Genomic DNA, 21221 nt, shown 5'->3' on the forward strand with positions numbered 1-21221 from the left:
CACTCAGAGGGACATCAGTTTAACCCCGGTGGGGCACGCAGAACGCCGTGCCCAGAGGTCCCACCTGCATGGCAGAATTCCACATCTGCAACTGGAATTCCAGGCTCTTGACCTGCGAAGCTAACATCCCGTACTGCGTAGCCCCCCACTGATCCTATACTGGGCCTGCCTCAGGAAAACATACCAAGATAAATGCACAAAAGCCTGTAATAAAGAGATTAGAGAAAGTAACAAGCAAGGAAAAAAACCCCCAAACCTAAGAAGTTGCCCTCAAAAAGAAACGAGGAAAAAGGGCAAATTAAAAATTCTGACGTGCTCCCTTCTGCCTCCTTCCAATTGCGTCTAGAAGACAATTTTTGCTGTCCATGTGCTCTGATCTACAATCCAGTATCCTGTAAAAATTATAGTTTAAAAAGCTTGCTGAATGAATTATTAGTAAGATCAAGAGACTATACTTCAAGCTGGAAACACAAAGTTTACTACAGTAGTACATTCAGTTTTTATCATCAGTGACTAAGTCATGACAACAGTATCTGGCTGCACTCGTTCCACTCACACGCCGACCAAGCACCCCAGCCGCAGACGTGCTCTGCAATGCAAGGCCATCAATGGCAGACACATCATCCGACAAGCCAAATGTTAAATAGGTTAAAAAAAGTTCTAATTTTACAGAAACGCTCATTTTTCAAAAATAATATTCTCTTATCCTTTTCCTCCTACACTGAGGGACAGGTTAATTTGTCAATTCATATTCTTTCACTTTGTCAAAATGCTAGTTCACAACCCCAAAACTGATTTCAAGCAGGAAACCCTCTGCAAATTAAAAACAAAAATACAAAAATTATAATCTCTATATTTATATTGATTGGAATCCTCCAGCATTTGTGAAATCACTTTTAGAGATGAATTTTGGGACCCTCCACAACTTCTCCACACAAGCCACGCTCCAGTTCAGTACTCCCCTTCATGAATACTTCTTCCTCACAGTCTCCTTTGCTGCTTATTAGTCCACAGCTCAAATTAAATAGAGAACAATTGGCTGGACAAGTGTTACTTTGGTGACCGGGGTGGCACATACTGCTCCTTGCCGATACGTCGAGGTGCTCCCTGAGGCGATGATCTGCGTCCAAATTGGCGCCTCTGTTCCCTGATTTTCCCAGCAGCTCCCCTGGGAGGCCCGTTGCCTCGGAACCCAGAATAATCCTTCATTCGACCTTCAACCTTGTCGTGAGCCTTCTCCGGAGCCTTCTCAGGTGTGCCATTTTCTTCATTTTTGGTAGGGGGAACTATGTTGGTGCGATGTTCCCTCAGAGGCTGAACAGGAACTGGAGGAGGCTCCTTTGGGGGCTTCTGGCAAACTTCAGCATAGCTTAGCTTGCGGGGCTCCTTTGGGATCAAGGGAGAAGAGCAAGGTTTACACACCAGAATACCCACGCTGTGCTCTTCCAGACCATCCCGGGCACAACGTCAAGGCACAGCAGCAAGAACATGTACAGTGAGCCATCACACCACAGCTGTGGCAAACTGGGCCAGCGGAGGTCCCAAGGGCTACAGCAGCACATCCAAGAGGAAGCTCCCCGCGCTCCCCACTCGCTCCCTGCCCTGGGCCTTACCTGCATCAACAAAGCAGGAGCTGCGCTTGCGTTAGCAGAAGGTGAAGTGGTATTTGTCCTTGGCGGCTTTGCAGCACTGACAGGAGAGACAGACACTGGAGGGGAAGCGTGGCTTGTAATATCTTTCTGAGCAGACGCTTCTTCTGGTTTGCTGTCTGGCTGAACTGTGCTGTTAAATCAAGAACAATTTAACATTAAAACCTGCTACCACAGAAATCAATGTTTGAGAAAGTATTTTCTTTCTTTGAAGTCACAACTGCATTTTTTGCAGAACAGGATGGTACAGCTGCTACCGCCACGATTTGTTATTTCCATCTAGCGGCCTCTAGAGAAGCTGCCTACCACAGACGGAGAAGAAACAACAAACATTACAGCCACCTTGCTGGACACCAGCTACTCTTTGCTAGAACATGCAAATTTTAATATTTGTGATTCAAGCCATCTGCATACCTTAACACCACAGCTTCAGCCTCACTTGGCGAACTCACACTTGTCACAGGCTCTTGGACAGTGCTGTGCGTCTGTTCTTCCTGAGCAGGAGCTGGACAGCTGGGCAGCAAATCTTTGCTTTCCTGTACAGAAAGCGTAAGTTGCAAAACATAGAAAGATCACAGATGTGCTTAAACTGCTCCTCGATATGCCAGTGCAAGACATGTGAAAAGTGGGATATTCCAAAGGCTGCTCAGGTACTGATTATAGGAATTCTACTTTTGGAGCACCGCCTCTAATCACCCTTTATATGGGCAAAACAAGTAGCGGATAAAAGGAGAAGGCAGGCTCTATCACCCAGATTATCACTGCCTACTCCCACCAGCTCAAACAACAGACTCATCTGGAAAAAGCCCTTGCCTACACGACACACAAACTCTTCCTACTTCAACAGCCAACACTCCTCCTTTGCCTGCTTTATTCCACAACTGTAGTGAGCTCACAACAGTGTAATTACAGGAGCTTCAGCTAGATACCTGCAAAAAGCCGAGGGAATCCAAGAACAGAAAGACAGAAAACGCCCTATTAGATTAACAAACATAGCGCGATGTTTGGGCTTAAAGCATTTTAATGGGCAGCTCTAACAGAAACCGATTTTTCAAGCAGGGGAGAAGGGAGACAGGGCATGTGCGTACTCCTGCGTGCATGCCACAGGCGGGAGCGGGTACCTTTTCTTTGCAGACTCCTTTAACGATATCGGACATCCTGCTCTCCAGCACAGGCTCTCCCGGTATTTTTGCTGTGCTGCCAGGCAAAGGTGGGAAATTTGAAGCTAGCAAGTCAAACTTTGGTGTCTGAGTCTTTGTTTCTGCTGAAGGCTGAGGTCTCTAGAGAAGGAAAACATCCGTTAATAGAGCCATAACACCTAGCGTTAAAATCATCAAGCAAGTGTCAGGGAATTCCCTAGAAACACTGAATACCCACAATGTGAACTGAGAATTTAAGGACTATGCCATTCCTTCAACAAATGCAAAGCCAACACATTGCGCTTTGTGCAACTCTTCGCAATAAGGGAAGTGGAACTTACTGAAACCCGGTCATCTTCTCGTCTCCTCCGACCTCTGAAAACGTTCCTCCTTTAAAGGCAAAAAAAAAGTCAGTAAGCGCATTCATCCGGCTGAAGTGCGCACTCATCTGCACAAAGGGGAGCCTGTGGCAGGGGATTTACAGCAGCCTACTGATGTTTCTCAAGATACAGTTCTGGGATGTTCTCCATCTTCAGGAGGGGTCAAAGCTCTTACACTCTTGGAACATAGCCAATACGGGAAACAATTTCTCTTTTCTCTCCCTGTGGAGGAGGTACCCTAGAGCATTGTATCTGAACAAGCACAGTGACAATTAGACTACAATATTAGAGAATAGTAGCCCATAATTTTATGGTAATAAACTTATTCATCTGATTTCTCACATATCTGTCTTGGTCACTTATTTGTAAGTGTCTAAGCCCCGAATTAACAGACAAAAGATAAAACCAGTTGGTCTTACAACATTTAGGAGCATCAAATTCCCCAACCGAGGATTTGCTTATTATTTGCAGCAATACAAATACCAGCTTTACCTCAGCGACTGTTTTAATTCTAGGGACAAATCAGGCAGTTATTTTGAAATAAAGACACCTCAGTATCTTACTGCAAGGTGTTTGTCAGAATAACTAATAGCTGTACAGTCAAGCAGGAAGCATTCATGCTCCCAGTTAAGTATTTATCACGCCTGGTTTACTTAAATGTCAGTTTTCTCCTGGTCAGTCTTTACAGAAATATATATTGTGCCAATGGTTGATGATCCTTGGCTCACGCAAGTATTCGAACCTCCACCATCATGTCCCAACTGCATCGCTGTGTTACAGCAAAAAGTAGTACACACAGTTCTTTACCTGCCCCTGCCAATGCCATAATCTCCGTTCTGCTCCATCTGTGCGGTAGGAGAATCCTTCTGGGAATAACCTTGGTCTTGGTGCCCAGTTAACGTACTGTTATGTCGCTCCATAACGAAATTCCTTGAGTTGGTTCTGTTCAGTGGTCCATCCCCCATTGGCAGGGTACTGGCGGCAGCTGGACCCTCCACAGCATGTTCCGAGCTGGTAGATGATCGGAAGTGAGGCTTCACACTGCAGGACACAGAGCAGCAGCTGTGCAATCCAGAGCTTAAAGAACACGATGCAAAACTACCACCGACTACAGTTAATTCATAGCTGACGAGAAAGGAGGAGGTCAGTCAGTACTGGAACTCCGTCAGAGAAGCTGTCTCCTTCATACGTTTGTCAAGAACAAAGAAATTGTTCTTCCTTACCTCCACCTATTCCGTTTGTTCTAGTTTTCTTGCAACGTCCCCTCCTGTCAAGTCTTGCCATTTGAAGAAAACATCAAGATCACTGCCCAACAGATACCGAAGTGGGGGGGAAAACCCCCAAACCCAACCAACAAAAAACCCCCAAAACCTAGGGGTGGTAGAAGAGCCAGAAGACCCCAAAGAGGGATTCTTCATTTGTCTGGGCCTGCAGCACAGGCACAGGGTATTGGAAAGTGATCTGGAGAACTAAGCCAAGCCTGAGGAACAAACTCATCTGGCCACGAGCAAAAAAACGGAACCGAAACAAGAAGTAGATGATGACTACCTAGGCTGATGACTACCTAGGGGAGATAAGGCTAGCGTAGCCGAGAGCCCTCCCCAAGAGCCTGAAAAGCCAGGATCTCAGTTGCACCATTCCTGTTATCAAACACCCACAACACTGACTCTGCAGTTTACAATACCCCAGACATTTTACCCAGTTATTCATTATTCAGCATTAAAGCTGTATTTCCTTTGAACATGGTTGCAGCTGTGCATTCTCAGTGTTTCTGCAAGTTAAGGCTCAGGGTCTTAAAAGCAGAATTACCCAGAAAAACTCTGACCTACCATAACACGGAACAGTTTTCTGGAGCAGCATCCAGGTGCCTTAAGACTATTTTCCACTTCTGCACCTCGCTGTCTTTTCCATCCAGCACCAACCAGCTTCAGCAAGCGAGGCAAGGACCTTAAACTATATCTTCCTCCTCTGATCAGCTCTGCACATCTCATAATTTAAGGACAGAAGGAGGATTTTGCATGCTTATTGTTTTTAAACAATCTCATGATAACATTCCATGCAATCAGAAGAAATTCTCCCACTGCCAGTCAAAGTATGATTCCTGTCCGGGAGGAGAAGTTAACTTGACTACACGATCTCTTAGAGAGTAATCGAGGAGCAGCCTGCAAAAGGGTCCTTTCTTTCAACAGACCATAAATCATGCAGCTTTTGGTTTCTCTAAGCTAAGTGAATACGGAAAGGCACGTTGTGGATGCCACAGACCCTAGACTGCCTAACAAAGAGGTAGTTTCCTTCCAGCTTCCACCAATAAACTTGTTCTCTCCCACTTGGCCAAAGAATTTAAGTTGGGAGGAAAAGAAAGCAAAATAGGAGAATTCAACAAATGACAAATTATCATTTGTTAGCACTAAATCGGAACAGCAGTAAGCGATGCGGCTGTAGCAGCGGCAGATTCCTCCCTCTGCTCAGCCATCGTCCTGTGGTATTTTAAAAATCAACTCCACCACTATCTGATGGGTTTCTCCATAGCCTTGCAATTAACAGCCAGAAGTTTTGCAGGATTTCATATGTAACCAGAAAGCAGAACAAAAATCACCTTTTAATAGCCCCATTTTGAGAGGTCAAATTAATCTGCTTTACCAAAGACATTTTAAGTTATCTTTTAGATGGCTGGATAGAAAAATATCAATTTAACCAATATTAGCACTGAGGATTCTCTGTTACAAAGACTCAATCTTCCTTTCCCACACAGATGTTGCAACAAATCAGGACAAAATAAATATGTCAGGCTTAAACAAATGTTTAGCTACAGAGAAAAATCCAATACTTAACTATTAACTGCCTGTACGACAAAACAAATCAAGTTTAATGAACCAGGACAGAAACCCCAAAGCAGCAGCTGGATGAACCTCTCTGGATGAACCCTTCTGCAGTTCAAGAGAAGATATGCTGAACAAAGATTAATTCATACTTCACAGCTTCAAGAAGCATTAAGAACCAGTTTTAAGGCCCCAATAAGGTTAAGTTTTCCATCAGCAAAGACCAGAGGGACGAGGAGGTAAGCTAACTAAATTCTTCCATTTTGTTCAATTCGTTCTTAAAATGGAAGATTCTCAAGTCATTATTCAGCCCTCAGATCTCATAATCTTACCCGTCACTGAGAAGGCCACAATCTTGTCTGGGCAGAAGAGCAAAGCAGAAAAGACGAGGAAAGATAAGGAAGAAAAAAAGCAGAGAGAAGGAGAGATGATGTGAGAGAGGAGAAAGAAGGAAAAGCATGAAGTGCAGGCTGCCCAGACAATCGACTGTTGGACCTGTTCTCTCTTAGCGCGATACTTGATCATCACTGGGCCAAACCTGCAAGGCTGTGCCTCACTGTTACCTTAGCAGCCTCCTGTTTGCACAGGAATCCTGCTCAAGCATAACGTCTGCTTCCAGAATATGAAGATTTATTACCGCAAAAACACAGCTCTGTACTAGCACAAAGGCTGAGCAAGATTGGCAGGAAAGATAAGACAACCAAGACAGACCAGCAGAACCTGTACACACTTGACCCTAAAGCTGCAACTTCACAGTGACTGAAGTTTCACAAATTAAAGTCTTAACATAACCAAAAGAGTTTTCAAAGCTTAAGGATTATACGGATGTTTTCTACAAGGCAGCAGTGAATGTGTGGGCATTTCAAGATGTTAACGTTTGGGTGCATACAATTCTTGTACAGTTTCAGCATCCATACTTCTGACACAATCCATATATGTGAGAGTTTTACAGGCTTTAAGTTTGGGCACAATTTAAGGCAAAAAAAATATTAGAACCCTTTATAAAAAGATCTTAGTTGAGAGCTGAGCAGCTGTAACTGAACCAGCTGCCCTGTCTTCCAAGTAGAGTCATACTGCCGGCTTCACAGCCTGTACCAAGACTCTGCTGAGTCACCGCAGACCAAATTCCAAAGTTCACCTTCTGCCGGCAGCCACAAACCTTAACTGCATCACAAAACCACTTACGGCACTGGCAGTTGTCAACCGATTTCTCAAACAGTAGAAAAAGCAATTCCCATGCCACCAGCCCGCATGCTGAATACAGTGAAAGAGCTTGCAAATAAAACAACTTCCACCCACACAAACAGGTTACTACTCCATTGTATTTAGAGAGTACTGTTCCAGCAAATATAAAGCCGTGTCCTCCTCCCCAGTGTTTATATCCGAGTCCTTACAGTTATCAGGAAAGATGGGGATAAAGCAAATAAATTATAGTAACAGACTCAGCATCAAGCAGTTTTAGCGTACGGCAGTCAGGGCATGCAACTCTCAGCTGCATAAACTGGATGGCTCTCTGCAAGACTAATCACACAACAGGAAAAGCTTACGTTTGTGCTGCAGGAGTTTATAATCTGCGTATAACAAACATAATTAGAAGTATTACCTTAGGAGGAAGTTATTTATTTGTCTGCAGAAATTCCTCCGAGGCTGTTGAAAGAATTACCTTTGCTTTCTCCAGCACATATGTCCATTATTTTAGGATCTTAAGCTGCCACCTTGATTTTAATTTTATTTTATAAATCAAGTTGAAAAGCATCATACATATTTGATAAACAAGTAACCTAGTCCCATCAGAAGGCGCTGCATTTTACAAGTGCAAGGAACACTTCAGGATCTCAATACTCTAAGTTCTCAGAGAGCAAACAACCGACAGAGCTATCTTACCGATTTCTATGGAATGGGCGACCTATACTCAAAGAAGCAGCATTTGTTTTATATGATCCTGGTGTATTAAAGCCATTCACAAATCCACCGTTAGGAAAGGGGGCCTGCAACAGACAGAACAGTCTCAATGGCTGAACTAAAAAGAAAAACATTTGCAGTTTTATGAGATCAGCTTTGGCAGTTATTCAGCTAGTCTGTTTGTACTTCTACGCTGGGCTACCATACCTGGCATGTTGGAAACACACTGCTAAAGAGAAAACCCCAGCAGGTTAACAGTCTGCACCCCTACTTCAGCATCAGAGTCCTCCTGTTCCTGGAAGAGCTACGAAGCTCTTCCAGCACCAGTAGCTACTGGATAACGGAAAATTTCACACCAAAATTTCTTGAAATAAACGGCAGGCAGTGGTGAGATATGCAGCCTCTCTGACAGCCTTGCTTTATCAGGTCCACAACATAACATGAAGTGTCATAAACCAGACGGACGTGACTAGAAAACCTTTGCATTCTACAGCTGAAAAGCTGACTAACCCTCTTGATTTGTGAGCCAAATTATTACTGATGTTTTGGGCTACCTCCCCTCATTTTCATCAGCTGTTACTTACCAGTGGTGTTTCAAAGTAAGGTGCAGGATTTGGAGACCACGTCTGAGGCACAATGCTGTAAATAGAGTACTGCTGAGGACTATATACAGGCTGCATAAAGAGTGGCGAGGCAAACTGTGCTTGTGTTTGAACCGGCTGAGTATAGACACTGGAATCCACTACCCGGTAACCATTCTTAGCGAAAAACGTGTTGATGGCTTTTATCCTTGCCTGCAAGATATCAAATCACATCACATACATTAGTTGGGAGAAAAGGAGAAGCAGAACAAGAAATCTTTCTTGCCTACTGAAACGATAACAGAAGGGATGTGAAGAGGAAGTAGGTTGATTACTGCTTCGAAATAAAAACTCTGATAAAAATCGATACAAATTACCTTCTTACAGGGTGCTAAAGGGAAGAACACGCACACTGCTTTACCTAGAGGATCTGTCAAGTTTGAGATAAACACTGCTTTCTACAGCAGTAACTACCCAGACTCCAATTGTGACAGTTCCTCTCACAGCACAAACGGCTTGCTTCAGCCTTATTTGTAGAGCAGCTAACTCGAGCTAGAGACTCATGATGGCAGGAGTCCCTCTCCTGAGCTCTGCAGACCCAGATTCTGAGGAAAGCGGAGAAGGAAAGGCAAAACGGGAACGTACTTCACACCTCATGGGAAGCAGCACTGTGAATAACCAGCAGCCACTGAACTGTAATTTTTCAAAGTTACCCATGACCTCATTCAAGTTAACGGCCTACAGAGCAAGTGTTATGAACTATCTCACTGCTGATTCCTTAGTGTCCCCCCTACACGCACGCTATCATTCAAATAGAAACAATATATAATTCAGTTCAATCAGAAACCTCATATAAAGCAGCCTTACCATTACTGGCTTGCCCTGAAAGGTTTTCACTTCTTCCCTTAAGTATTTAAACGCCTGCAGATACAAAAAAAAAAAATTAACTTTAGAATATCTTGATAAAATTGTACTTCTCAAAGGATATTACACGATTTAACATGAATGTGTAGCAATGTGCTTCCCTGTTAGCCCAGCTAAATTCATTCACACTTCAAATTCAGGATACGAGATGTCAGTTACGGCAGACAGTAGGGAGGCAAGAGGCACACAAGGGAATTATAACCCTACAGTCTCTCAGCTTTTTTCTCTATTAACTAGAATTTGCCAATAACCTCTTAAAATAACAAAAGGGGGATCAGTAAATAAACATTTCTTTTAGCTGCAGGAAGCATGCGTGCAATTCTCTTGAGCAGGGGAAGAATTAATAACAAAACTGAGATGACATTAACAGCTGAAGGCAGCCTTACCTGTTGTGCATCTGTATCCGACTGGAATGTAACGTACCAGTTGTTGTTGTGAGCAAACTCACAGCTTATCACTTTGGGGCAGTTTTCATTTTTAAACAGAGCCTTAACCTCCTAGGGGAGAGCAGAAGTCAGGCAGTTAAGGGGACCAGCTCTAAGCTGCCAAGTGAACACTAACCCAACAGAAGGTTACACTCCAGCTCCTCAGCTGCAATTTTCCCTCGACCAGGGATGTTCTTTTATTCCCTGGACAGCTCTGCCAGGCACCAAATTATCCTCTACCTGAGCCCAAGAACACCAAACCCAGCCTATGAGCTCCCCAAATAAAAAGCAGCAGGCCCATCTGGTACAAAACCCAAGATCAGTGTAGAACTGGTGATATTTCTATACGAAAGAGGTAGCAAAGACACGGCTTTAGATCAGAAGAGTCATCTAGACAAGAATGATTCTAAGAAATATTTCTAAATCAAGGCAACTTGACAGCTTCGCAATAATCAGATTTTAAAGAGAGGGCAAAGCAGCCGTTCAGCATTTGCATTAAAAGAACTAATTAAAAATGCTAGTAGACAAACACCCTGTGTTACTACTTTAAAAAAACCAAAGAACTAAATCACTCTGTTAGCCAAATATCAGTAGGAATTTTATTATCCTCCCTTCTCGGAACATAATGAGCTCAGCTCACACTGGGTCACGATGAATGAGAAATGTTTAGTAACATTTCTTGCTGCCAAAACAACTGTCTGACTTCAAGTAAAGTTACCACTGTGACAAAAATTCAGCCTGAATTCCAAGCTATGCCCTGGACCGATTTTATTTTTGGATCTGAAAAGAGACCAGTTCAAACTTCCTTCCAGAAAAGCCTAGCTAGCTCAATTTTCGGTGGAAAAGAGTTTACTTAAGAGCATTTTAATGCATTAGTAAGGGACAACAATGACAACAAGTTCTTGCTTTGGCTTTTTTGCCAATACATCCAGGCAGAACTCATGTGGTTTACAACAAAGATACCTGTGTTTAATCAAATTAAATACCACTCGACCTTTTAAGCAACACTTCCTGTTGCTGTTTGAAGCACTGTTGAAGACACCTTCCAAAAACATCAACAGGCTTTTATTTCTTTCTTTTCTATTTATTTACCTCTATAGGTGTTGTTTCGGGGATCTCACGGAGAATGATAATACATCGTTTGTGGTTTGGTCTAACTTTCTCCCCTCTCTCATCCACTTGTACCATAGGAGAAGCTAAAATTAAAATAGAAAAGTTGGCTTAATATTGGACATTGTGCACTGCAAAACATCTCGGCAGTACTGGACTCCGTGATCCAACTTGTAACAAAGAACTGCGGTGGACTGCTTAGGAAACCTGATTTCTTGAATCCAGGGTAAAGGAGTGTTTTATCACAGCTATAGTCTGCTAGATCTTCGGTACATTTTAGCTGTTTGTCTGATGTTGCCTCCATCTACAGCTCAGATACCTAAAAAGCTCAGTCCCAAATTCAGTTCTCCCCCAGCTCACATTCAAGTAGGATATACAAACATTCCTAGACAGAGCCCTAATAGGAAAAGTTCAAATAAGAGGAGTTAAAAAAGACTTAAAGAGTTCACTTATAACCGTTTCCACAAGAAGGCATGTGCAGAATCAACACAGGACAGTATGTCAGAAGAATTCTAGCTAACTTTTTCTAATAAGCCTTTTCTAGTTTTATCATTTCTAGTAAACTTTTGCACTGAATCAGAAGACTAGGTTCACTTCCAGAATAAGACTTCCACTGCTAGTAATATCTTAGAGTAGCCTCTTACTGAGGCAGATTATTATAAAGCGTAACTAGAACTCAGGAGCCTGGAACGGCCAGACTTATTCAAACATCTCTGCAGAACGAGGTTCCCGTCGCCATTTACCAGACCAATACGCCATAACCAGCTAAGAGATTAACACATTTCTCTAAAGCAAGGAATTTGTTCTACTAATACAGACACCAAACACCCAGACTTACATCTCAAAACTTCAAGAATAAGGTCCATATCAGTTGTCAGCTTCTTGATACCTTCCATGTTGGCAATTGTCCATATTGGAACAAACTGATCGCTATCCATTTGAGACATCAAGTAGAGATCCTTTGAAAGATTCTCACTAAAAAGACAGAAGTTCATTATTTTATAAAAATCCTGAACTTTACTTACAAAAGCCTCAAAACAACAGGATAACTGCAGGCTTAAATATTCACCGATATCATTCACAGCTAACTCTAGCCAAAATGTACACAGATTTCCTCTCCTGGAAAAAATCCTAGCAGATCAACACAAAGCAGAAGATAATTAAAAAACTTAATGAAAGTTACTGCATGTTAGTCTGCAAAAAGGATATTGCCAGAGAGACCTCTTTTGGTAACACACGGCTAAATTACTTCAACATCTTACAAGCGTCGAAGTCATACTGAATTCTCCTTAAAGGACAAGGATGCGTGGACAGGACTGAAACAGCTGAGAGGTACCACAGGGTTCCTACAGCATTTTAGCAAATCTTGTTTTGTATCGCAACCACCTCCCTCCCTCACAGTTAACATTTTTATGGAGATGACAGCACATATCAAGCCAAAAGAGGGAAAAATTTGTCACCGATTTTAATAAAGGGTTTATAGAAAGCTGAATTAACTGTACTGTACCGTGAAAAGCAGAATTCAAGTTGTTTTTTCAAACATTCTCTAATGTCTTCTGTGGACACAGTGGAGCTGCCTTCACCTAAAAGTTACAACATTCACCATCAGATCTCAGTTTCACGGTAAGAATACAATGCGAGAACACGTTTCATTGTACAAGAAACGAATGAATCCTTCTGGGTAAGACCCAGAGGAAAAGATGATGAGACATGCTGGAAGACCGCCACACTACGCATTCTCAAAACGACTTAGATCCCACGGTTTTCGCCTACCTGGCCAAGTGCTACGGGTGGCTTGGATCTTCTTGAACATGCACTGAACATTTCAAAGTTCCTACTCTGAGTTTACAAGCCACATCGTACCTGCAGCAGCCTTCAGAGGATTACAGATACTGACAGTGGTATTCCAACTTGAATACTCACCAGACACTTCATAGATTTGGTATCCAAGATCCTCAGTTGCTAGGACAATTCCATTTGCAGATGCTTCATCAACTCCTGTGCCATTTCTTGTGGCTTCACAAGACGGGGAATACATCACTTCATATTGCTTGCAGCTATCCTCTGAAATTTCTATGTTACCTGGCAAAAGAATACATCATCAACAGAAAACCTACTATAAGCTTCAGAATATTTTCCATTTGAAAAATTTTGGCTACCGACGTTAAAGCAAACACTCAAGAATGCTGTAACTGAAAGCGTCTAGACTTAGTCCACGTTTCTGAGACTTTCAGCGTCTCCTTTGTATTGGATAGCACTTTCTACCTCTCCAATTTCAGAAAGATCTTCTGGTTTGCACTAGGGTGTCAGGGATAAGTAAATAATAGGATCGTGACATTGTAAGACCCCCAAAAGTGGCAGAGGGTCTAAAAAACAAGTTTTCCACCTGAAATTTAAAATCTTTAAATGAGGTTCCTAAAAACAAAGCACTAAAATAACTTACATCACTTCAACGCATTACGTGATTCTTATTTATATAAAGGACTCGGGGGCATCTAGCGATTGCTATAAAACAGTGGAATGACACTGAAATTGGCCACTCTTGTTCAGGACACCGCAGCTTAGTCTTCACCACAGCTGCTTGAGACAGAAACAAGCGCCACTGCAGTTTAATCTGACAGTCAGGCAAAGGAGATTGTTCAAAAAAAAAAAAAAATCAACTGCTCTGCTAGTTCTTTTACACACTAATGATGAATCCACTAAAAAACATACTTTGAAAAGAGATACTGTTCAACTACTTACATTAGAAATTGGTTAAAAGCAAGAATATATTTGGGAAAATTGCCTTTACTTCTCCAGCAGCGTAACACTGCCATGATTGCTTCGTATTGTTATGAAGAGACAAATGAGTTTCTCTCAGCCAATGCACGAACTCAGTACTCTCTCTTCACTTCTGCTGACTTACCAGAAACTTTTGACAGGGCCACACAAACTGAATCCCTCCTTCTTTACCCTTAAGTTCTCCTAAAGCTTTTTCCAGGGAATCTTCTGCTTCCTACTCACAGGCCTCTGCCGTATTTTGAGCAACCTCAGCCATACAATTGGCTTCATATCAACTCTAAGCCAAATCAGAAGAGTTAAACCATTTGAATATGTAGTTCTGGACGACAGGACTTACCCTGTGGTAAGGATGGAAAATGGGGACTGAAATGGAACACGGACTAAACTGAAAGGAGCTAACCACAGATGCTTTGCAGTTTCTACTCCAGTACGAACGCTACTGTCTAACAGTTCTTGGCAGCACCTCAGTGATCTACCAGGATTGTAGGTGGCCCTCAGATCTTATCTTCCTGTTCACAGGGTCAAGTGTATACTAAAGTGCAGCAATGGCGAACAAGACAAGTTATGAATCCATTTCTACACATTTAGCATCTTGTTTCCCTCTTAGCGCGTTACTCAGTCATCACTGGGCCCCTCGGATCCTGTTACCTGCTGAACGATTCTGTCCTAGCGCAGCTCTGGACACCTTCTTGAATCCCTAAACCAAAGCTCACTCGTCAGACCTATAATCTCTACTACGGCTTTCTCACGATCATTTCATACTTGTTGCTACATCAGCACCAACAACCTCACGGACGAGAGCAAGTGGTTGCTTCTTGCTGCTGAACTCTTACAGAGAACCCTCAGCGCTACCTAGCAAGGGACGTATCACGGCTAGCGTTTAAACGTGGGCCCGCGACATCTCACCCTCGGTGTGAGTCCCTTGTGCAGCCGCCGTTTCTTGCCACGAGTGCTCTGCGCCATTTGTTGGTGGCACAGCCTCACCACTCCCTTGGGGTACTTCTTGCCACACTTTTGCATTAGGGTTTAAGCCAGCACCTTTCGATGTTACCTGCTGAAGAGACCAGAACACTTGTATTAGGAAAAATAATCCAAAGATGCTTTAGAAGTCAAGCCAAACAATATAGGTGAATTTAGTGATTTTCTATAGAGTTCCACATCTCAAATGTCTAACCAGCTATTAAACACCTATGTGATTTTTCATAAATCAAAACAGGAAAATCCTTGGTATTTTCCAAGTATTTCATTTCTACCTCCATTAGAAGTGTTGCCTTCAACCTCTCTTTATTGACATCCGACAACATCAGCAGAGGAAGCGGCTAGCCGTCAAGGACTCTGGTAACTCACAAGCTTTTAAAGACTTGACTGTCATAATGCTCCAGTCCCCTTTCACCAGAAAGGGAAATTTTCCCTCCTCCAGACCCCTTCCTAGAAAGGAAGGTAAAAAAACATATTTCAAGGAGAAGAAACTAATGACTTACTGAATTAGTGACATCTATGCTAACCAAGCATCACCTATGCTATGCCAGCATTCCTCACAAACTTACCTGAGTACTACCCCATTGCCCCATGCGTTTACCTACATCTTACACACATCAATGTAGGCTAATAATTTCCTTAAACCTGTAACCAAGGAGATGAAAAGTTTTTGAAGTGCCAAGACAAACATACACACCACCGCAGCCTGCTGGGAAGGGGGAACAGGATCGTCTCACTTTGAGACTGGGCAACCAGGACCATAGAGTAAGAGGGTAAACAATGAGACAGACGAGAAAGTGCTGGATTCCAACCTGGAACCTGACAAACACTTATTTCTACAGCAAAAGGTGGCGCCCTCCAAGGTCCCTTCCTGAGAGCTGCTCAGAAGCTCAAAGGCATTTGGGTAAGGAGTCCAATAACCCAGCAACGGCACAGAGGACAGGCACTGTAATGGCTTTCGCTCTACCACGATAAAACTAACTCCTTCCACGTAGAAAACTACGCTTTTGCAAAAATTCTCCTCTCAAGACTTCCTAACATCCTACAGGCAACTAATACACTTTCCTCCAAATGGGTTCCTTCAGACATTGAACGACAGTCCACTTCACTCACACCGTTTGCTTGAATTTAAAAGGCGAAAGCCATTAATCCTAGCTCATATCTCACAAATAAGGAAGTTTGATATTTCAGAGGCCAGCCTGCTGGATTCTGAAATTAAGGAGTGGCTTACTACCAGGCCTCAAACATAAAGGAAAAGGATAAGGAAGGAGTTGCAATAGCTTTAGAGATAATTCCTCTGCCAAGGTCACACCTCGTTCCACAGCTATTTGCTGCAAGGACAAGCCCAAATTTAATAACAAAAAGCCTCCGAACACTGGAGAGGTTCAAGACAATCACGACAGAAGGATCAAAGATCACGACAAAGATCACAATTTTTGCAAGGCCCTCTTTGGGATTCAAAATCCCCCACGCACAACTGATTTGATCCACACAACAATGGAGGTTTCCCCCTTCCGTTACTCTTAGCAGAAGAATACAGCTGGAAATAGAAAGAAGAGCTAGAAACAGTTCAGCGTGAAAGGACACGCGCACATTTCCCTTCCTCGTTTTCAGAGTAGTTGTTCTCCAACAGAACCATCTTAGAAGAAAAACACGGTAACCTGTTGCACCCACATACTCTCACTGTCAATGCAGTTCAGCAAGTTCGAAACTTAACTCGGCTCAACTGCTGGTCACTCCCGGGACGCAGCATACCTGTCAGCGTGGGCACCTGCTCGGGAACTGAAAACCAGCAGATCCCATTTCCTTGAATTTACTTTTCATCAAAGCAAAAAAGACAAGACATGTCCAGGAGATGATCCATTATTTTATAGAAATAAACACTGCCTCACCACCTTACGTCTTTGAGGTTAGCATCTAGCTCAAGCTGAAACTAAATTTAAGGAATAAGGATGATAAAGTGAAACTGAAACACTTTAGGGAGACTACTACGCTTCTGGAGATGGTCAGAAGTAAAAAGCAACTCTGAGTATGGCAGATGAGGTTACTCACTTTAGCAAATACCGAAAGACACACGTGGTAACACGGAAATTCAGAAATCACAGGTCCAAGTGAAAAGTGCCAAGAAACTAAACAGAGTCAGGCTGATAAAGTGATGAACGGACCTACGAATACAAGGGCCGAAATAAATACACACCTGAAACAGAGCGTGGGCTACTTCCTCTTTGTTCTAGAAACACTTAATGACATGTAATGCAATTCTGCGAGACCCAGCCCTGATGTCATGCATCTTAATAGCAAGACACCATGGACTCCGAGGGGATAAAAAGTCCCTAATTTACATAAGCTTTTTGAAAATACAGTCTGCTATGCTCCAGGAGCAGCACCACTCCGTTCTGGCAAGCGGCTCTTCTGAAGAGAAGGCCAAAATATCAATTCTTGCTTATTTAACTGAGGCTAACAAATACCGAGCTCATTTGATTGGCTGCGGAACAATCCTCCCAGCTGCTATCGGGAACTTTCATGATGAGGTTAAAGCTTTACAGAGTTACAAAGGTTAGGAACACTCGCTGGTATCCGCGAGCTGACAAAGCTGTCCTCCTCAGCAGAGCTTCCCGTTAGTTTACCTCACTTTCAGCAAATGTGGATCAAAGATTCTCCTCCAGCAACCCCTCAAAATTGACTATCGAAGCATCTATCTCATTTCGAAAGGATGGCAAAGAATATTATTCTTATTGCAACAGTCTAAATTACATTTAACAGATTGAATTAAGCCAACAAAAATGAAAGTACTCAGGGTTTCTTTTAAAGCATTCTATTTTAATTCAAATTATCCCGCAACCAAAATATTAACACCGACCTTGTGACACATTCCCCAGAGCAGGCTGACTCTCTAAAAGGGAATCTAAGTGAAAAATCTAGAAAAGAATTTAATAAAACTTGTGAGGTGAGAATCTAAACATTTTCCAGAAGTGGAAATGTAAGCAGAGGGGGAAAAAAAAAAAAAAACCCGAAGGTCAGCAAACCTATGGGAGGTTGGCAAAGAGAAGCCTTGTGCTGGCTGGGGGCCACGACAGGTAGGGAAATACGCACCTGCAGCGGACTCAGACACATGCCAGTGTAGTTAGCTGTCGCCTTTCCGAAGCGAACCAAAAAAGAGGGGAAAGCTGGTGTCACGCTAAAAGCGACACGCAGAACTCCTTTGGAACGGACTGCAGGATATCACGTAACAACGGTTCAGCACTCTGAACATCCCAGGTAATTCTCAAAACACACATTAACTTTAATGGTCACAGGAGAGTTACTCCCACTGAACGCGGCATGGTTTTTTCATTAGCCAGTGTGAGCACCCCAGAACGAGGGGTGCCTCCGTCGTCCCTCGGTAAAGCAAACGCGCAGCTGTGCCGTAGGAAGATGGTACCACCCTCACCTGCGTCAATGGTGTCCGTCACTTCTGTGCAAACTGTGACAATCTGGGGGGTTTGGCACCTAGAGGGAAGCGGGAAGCCTCATCTGCTAAAAAAGAGGGCCAGCAATACTCAGTGCTTCACACGGTCCTGGTTTTCTAGCTCGGAAACATTGCTGGCAACAATTAGGGCAGCATTTCACCCACCTGAAATGCACAGATTTCAATCTTCCCAATAAATCACTAATATATTAAATTAGGAACACCTACCCAACTGACCAGAACCCAAAGCAAGCACAGCAAGCCATCATCAATTACATTTTTCACAACGCATTTAATAATATTCCCAATGCACCTTAATTATCGATTGCTAACAGCACGCTGGCTCGGCACGAGCCTTACACCATTCCCTCGCTGCAGCAAGTTTTTTTGAGCTAGAAGATGTTCAAGGAAAACAGAATTCCACCCACCGTGCACACCGTGAAGGGATCAATTCACAGTCACCACGTGCACACTTCAGTTAAGTCTAAAATACAACGCTGACAGCTAAAGCAAGTCAGCTAATCCTCTCGAAAGCTTCAGGACTTCTAACACAATCCTGTGCTGTACCTTATTTTTCAGGCAACTCCAAAGATCCTGAGACAAAAGCTGCTGCCTGCTTTCAAGCATCCGACTACAGTGTTTCAGAACACCTTGTTAAGAGCTCAAGTTCCCTGTCCTGGCAGTGAAGAGGCACCTTCAGAAAGTCCGGATTGTCCTCAGGAGCTCAAAATTAAATATTATTGATGCTTCCTGAATGAAGATCACAGAAACTAACTCACAACGCTATCAGCGGAAGAGAGAGAAGGAGATCAAACAAAGCAACCAAAGTCAAGTTTGTGCTTTAAAAGGATTCACTAAACACCCAGCCGCGCGCGGCCTGGCTTCGCAGGCTCTGATTTGCTTCAGCTCCCTTTGAGCAGCCCGAGCCCCATCCACAATGCAACCGCTCCATGTCACCGCTGCGGGTTCCAGAACCTGCCTCGCGCGCCCGCTGCTCGGAGGGGCCACCTCCGTCTCGCAGGCTCAGCTCCTCTCCGCCGCGCTCGGCCTCGGGTGAGGTTGGCTGCTCGCAGCTCCTGGCTGCGGTCATCGGGCTGCACTCCGATTAGCTTGAACAGTTCCTCTTCAAGTTAAAAACTGTAAAACCAAGATCTTAAGACCTGTCACTCTGTGCTCATGACACATTTTTTTCCTCTCAGTGGAAGTCAAGTAACATTTGGTTCAGAACGGAGGCAATTAGTTTAAGAAAGAGGTGGTGTTTCCCAAACCTTTTTATTTAGAGGTTCTTCATTGTGGAATATATGTTGGTATTCGTGTAAAAGACCGACACCACCGTCGTACTTGAACTGAATACACCCCTAGCAATCAACGGGCTTCCCTCACTCATTTCTTAATTAACCCAGCAGCTGTTGGCTTTGTACACTTTTTGGACAAAACTTATTGCAAAGTTTAAAGCAGCAGCGCGGTTGCCCGGGTTTGTCCGGCAAATGCCGAAACTGCTTCACCGAATCCCGTGAAACGCCGTAAATCGGTGAAGCACCGGCACGGGCCGCGGCTGCAGACCCAGACCCAGGCCCAGGCCCGGGCCAACGCGCTGCCCACCGCCCCTCCTGCCGCGCGGAGCGGCCGTGCGGCGCAGGGACGGACGGACACACGGACGCCTCCACCCCCCCGCGCCCTCCCCAGGTGACCTCCACGCCTGCGGACGGGCCGACCGCGCTCGCAGCCGGGCTCCTCGCCCCCACACGGCCCCTGGCCCGCCGCGCTCAGACGCGGCCGGGCCGCTGCGCCGGCCGAGCCCTCTCCTCCCGCTGCCGTAAATCACCCCCCGCCCCCATCAACCCCGAGTATTTCATTAACGCGTTTAACGCGGCCGCCGTGCACGGGCCGCGCCGCCGCTCCCAGCGCGCCGGGCCCAGCGGAAAGCGCCGGCGTGCAGCCCCGCGGGGCGGCCGTGTGCTACCGAGAGGCGCCGGGCCGGGCCCGCCCCGCCGGTGCCAGGGCCGCTCCGCTCCCCGCCGCCCCCGCGAGGCGCAGGAGGCCCCGCGAGTCCCGCCCGCCGCCGAGCGCAGCTGGCGCGGCGGCCCCGGCCGCCCCAGGGCCCGCGCCGCGCATAACCTTCACGGCAGGCCGCGGTGCGGCGGCTCCCCCGGAAGGTCACCGCGGTGCCTTTCACCCCCCCCACCCCGCCGCCCCCACGCGGAGGCCCCGGCACCGGCGGAACCTTCCAGAGCGCCGAGCCCCCCCCTCCCCGCCCGCCGGGCCCGCGGCCGCCGCCCCCGGATTTGCTGTGTCAGCCCCGTCCCCTCCCCCCGGCGCGGCCGGCGGCGCGGAGCGGCGTGCGCGGCCTCCCGCCACATGGCCCGGCCCCGCGCCGCCCCGCCGCGCCTCACCTCCACGAACAGCAGCATCCTGCCGCCCGCGCCCAGGCCGGCGGGCCCGCGATCCGCGCCGCGCTCCCCGCTGCCCGGCGGCGGCCGCGCCAGCGCCAGCGATAAGGACGCCCGGGCTCCGCCTCCGGCTCCTGCCGCCAGGGCCCGGCCCCCTCCCTCCCTCCGCCGCCCACCGCCTCTTCCGGAGCGCGCCGAGCGCTTCCGGGGCACGGGCGGGGCCGGGCCGGCCCATTCCCTGCGCGGGGCAGGGGGGGAAGGAACCGCTCCGCCAGGGGGCGCGGCGGCTGCACCACGGGGCGGGGGCCGCCGGCGCCCCCCGCGGCGGGAGTGGGCTGTCCCGCACCGCCGAACCGCGGGCGGGGGGGGCGCGGACCGTATAAATTTCTAGGGTTTGGGGTTTGTTTCGGTTTTTAAATGAAAGAACCCAAAGTGCTTTTCTTTCTCCCCCGAAACGAAGGCGGACCCCCCGCAGCAGAGCCCGCCGCGCCCGCCCAGGCCCCGCACCGGCGGCTTTTTCCCCCATTTCCCCTCGTTTCGGTTCCGCCCCTCGGCAGCCCGCAGGGGTCCCTGCCGAACCGGCTCCCCGCGCCGGGCCGGGCCGGGCGGAGGGGCTCCGGGGCCGAGCCCCCGCCAGCAGAGCCGCGGCCGGAGCGGTCACGGCGCGCCTCGCTCCCCGCCCGCCTGCGGGGACC

The 21221-nt window shown here is 46.0% G+C and overlaps 1 protein-coding gene across 5 annotated transcripts; it reads right to left on the reverse strand.

The window, feature by feature from the left end:
* Positions 1 to 889: 889 nt before the first annotated feature.
* On the reverse strand, positions 890 to 20667 carry LARP4 (La ribonucleoprotein 4). Of its 5 annotated transcripts, none has more exons than XM_087771032.1 (17): positions 20530 to 20663; positions 14964 to 15138; positions 14617 to 14764; positions 12853 to 13011; positions 12437 to 12512; positions 11768 to 11904; positions 10912 to 11015; positions 9781 to 9891; positions 9338 to 9391; positions 8474 to 8683; positions 7872 to 7975; positions 3976 to 4209; positions 3130 to 3178; positions 2771 to 2929; positions 2064 to 2185; positions 1614 to 1782; positions 890 to 1386 (listed from the first exon to the last, which is right to left on the reverse strand). In XM_087771032.1, exons 2-17 carry the CDS (start codon positions 15012 to 15014, stop codon positions 1051 to 1053), a joined length of 2223 nt encoding a protein of 740 aa, XP_087627158.1. In that variant the 5' UTR covers positions 15015 to 15138; positions 20530 to 20663; the 3' UTR covers positions 890 to 1050. The 5 variants fall into 5 exon arrangements, with proteins under 5 accessions (XP_087627158.1, XP_087627159.1, XP_087627162.1 ...); XM_087771033.1 differs by lacking the exon at positions 20530 to 20663 and adding an exon at positions 19112 to 19809 and having other exon boundaries at positions 14964 to 15134; XM_087771036.1 differs by lacking the exon at positions 14964 to 15138 and having other exon boundaries at positions 14617 to 14761; positions 20530 to 20667.
* Between the last annotated feature and the right edge of the window lie 554 nt (positions 20668 to 21221).

Source organism: Nipponia nippon, unplaced genomic scaffold (genome assembly GCF_047370975.1).
Source record: "Nipponia nippon isolate SJK-2023a ecotype South Korea unplaced genomic scaffold, ASM4737097v1 scaffold_35, whole genome shotgun sequence".
NCBI classification, from domain to species: Eukaryota; Metazoa; Chordata; class Aves; order Pelecaniformes; family Threskiornithidae; genus Nipponia; species Nipponia nippon.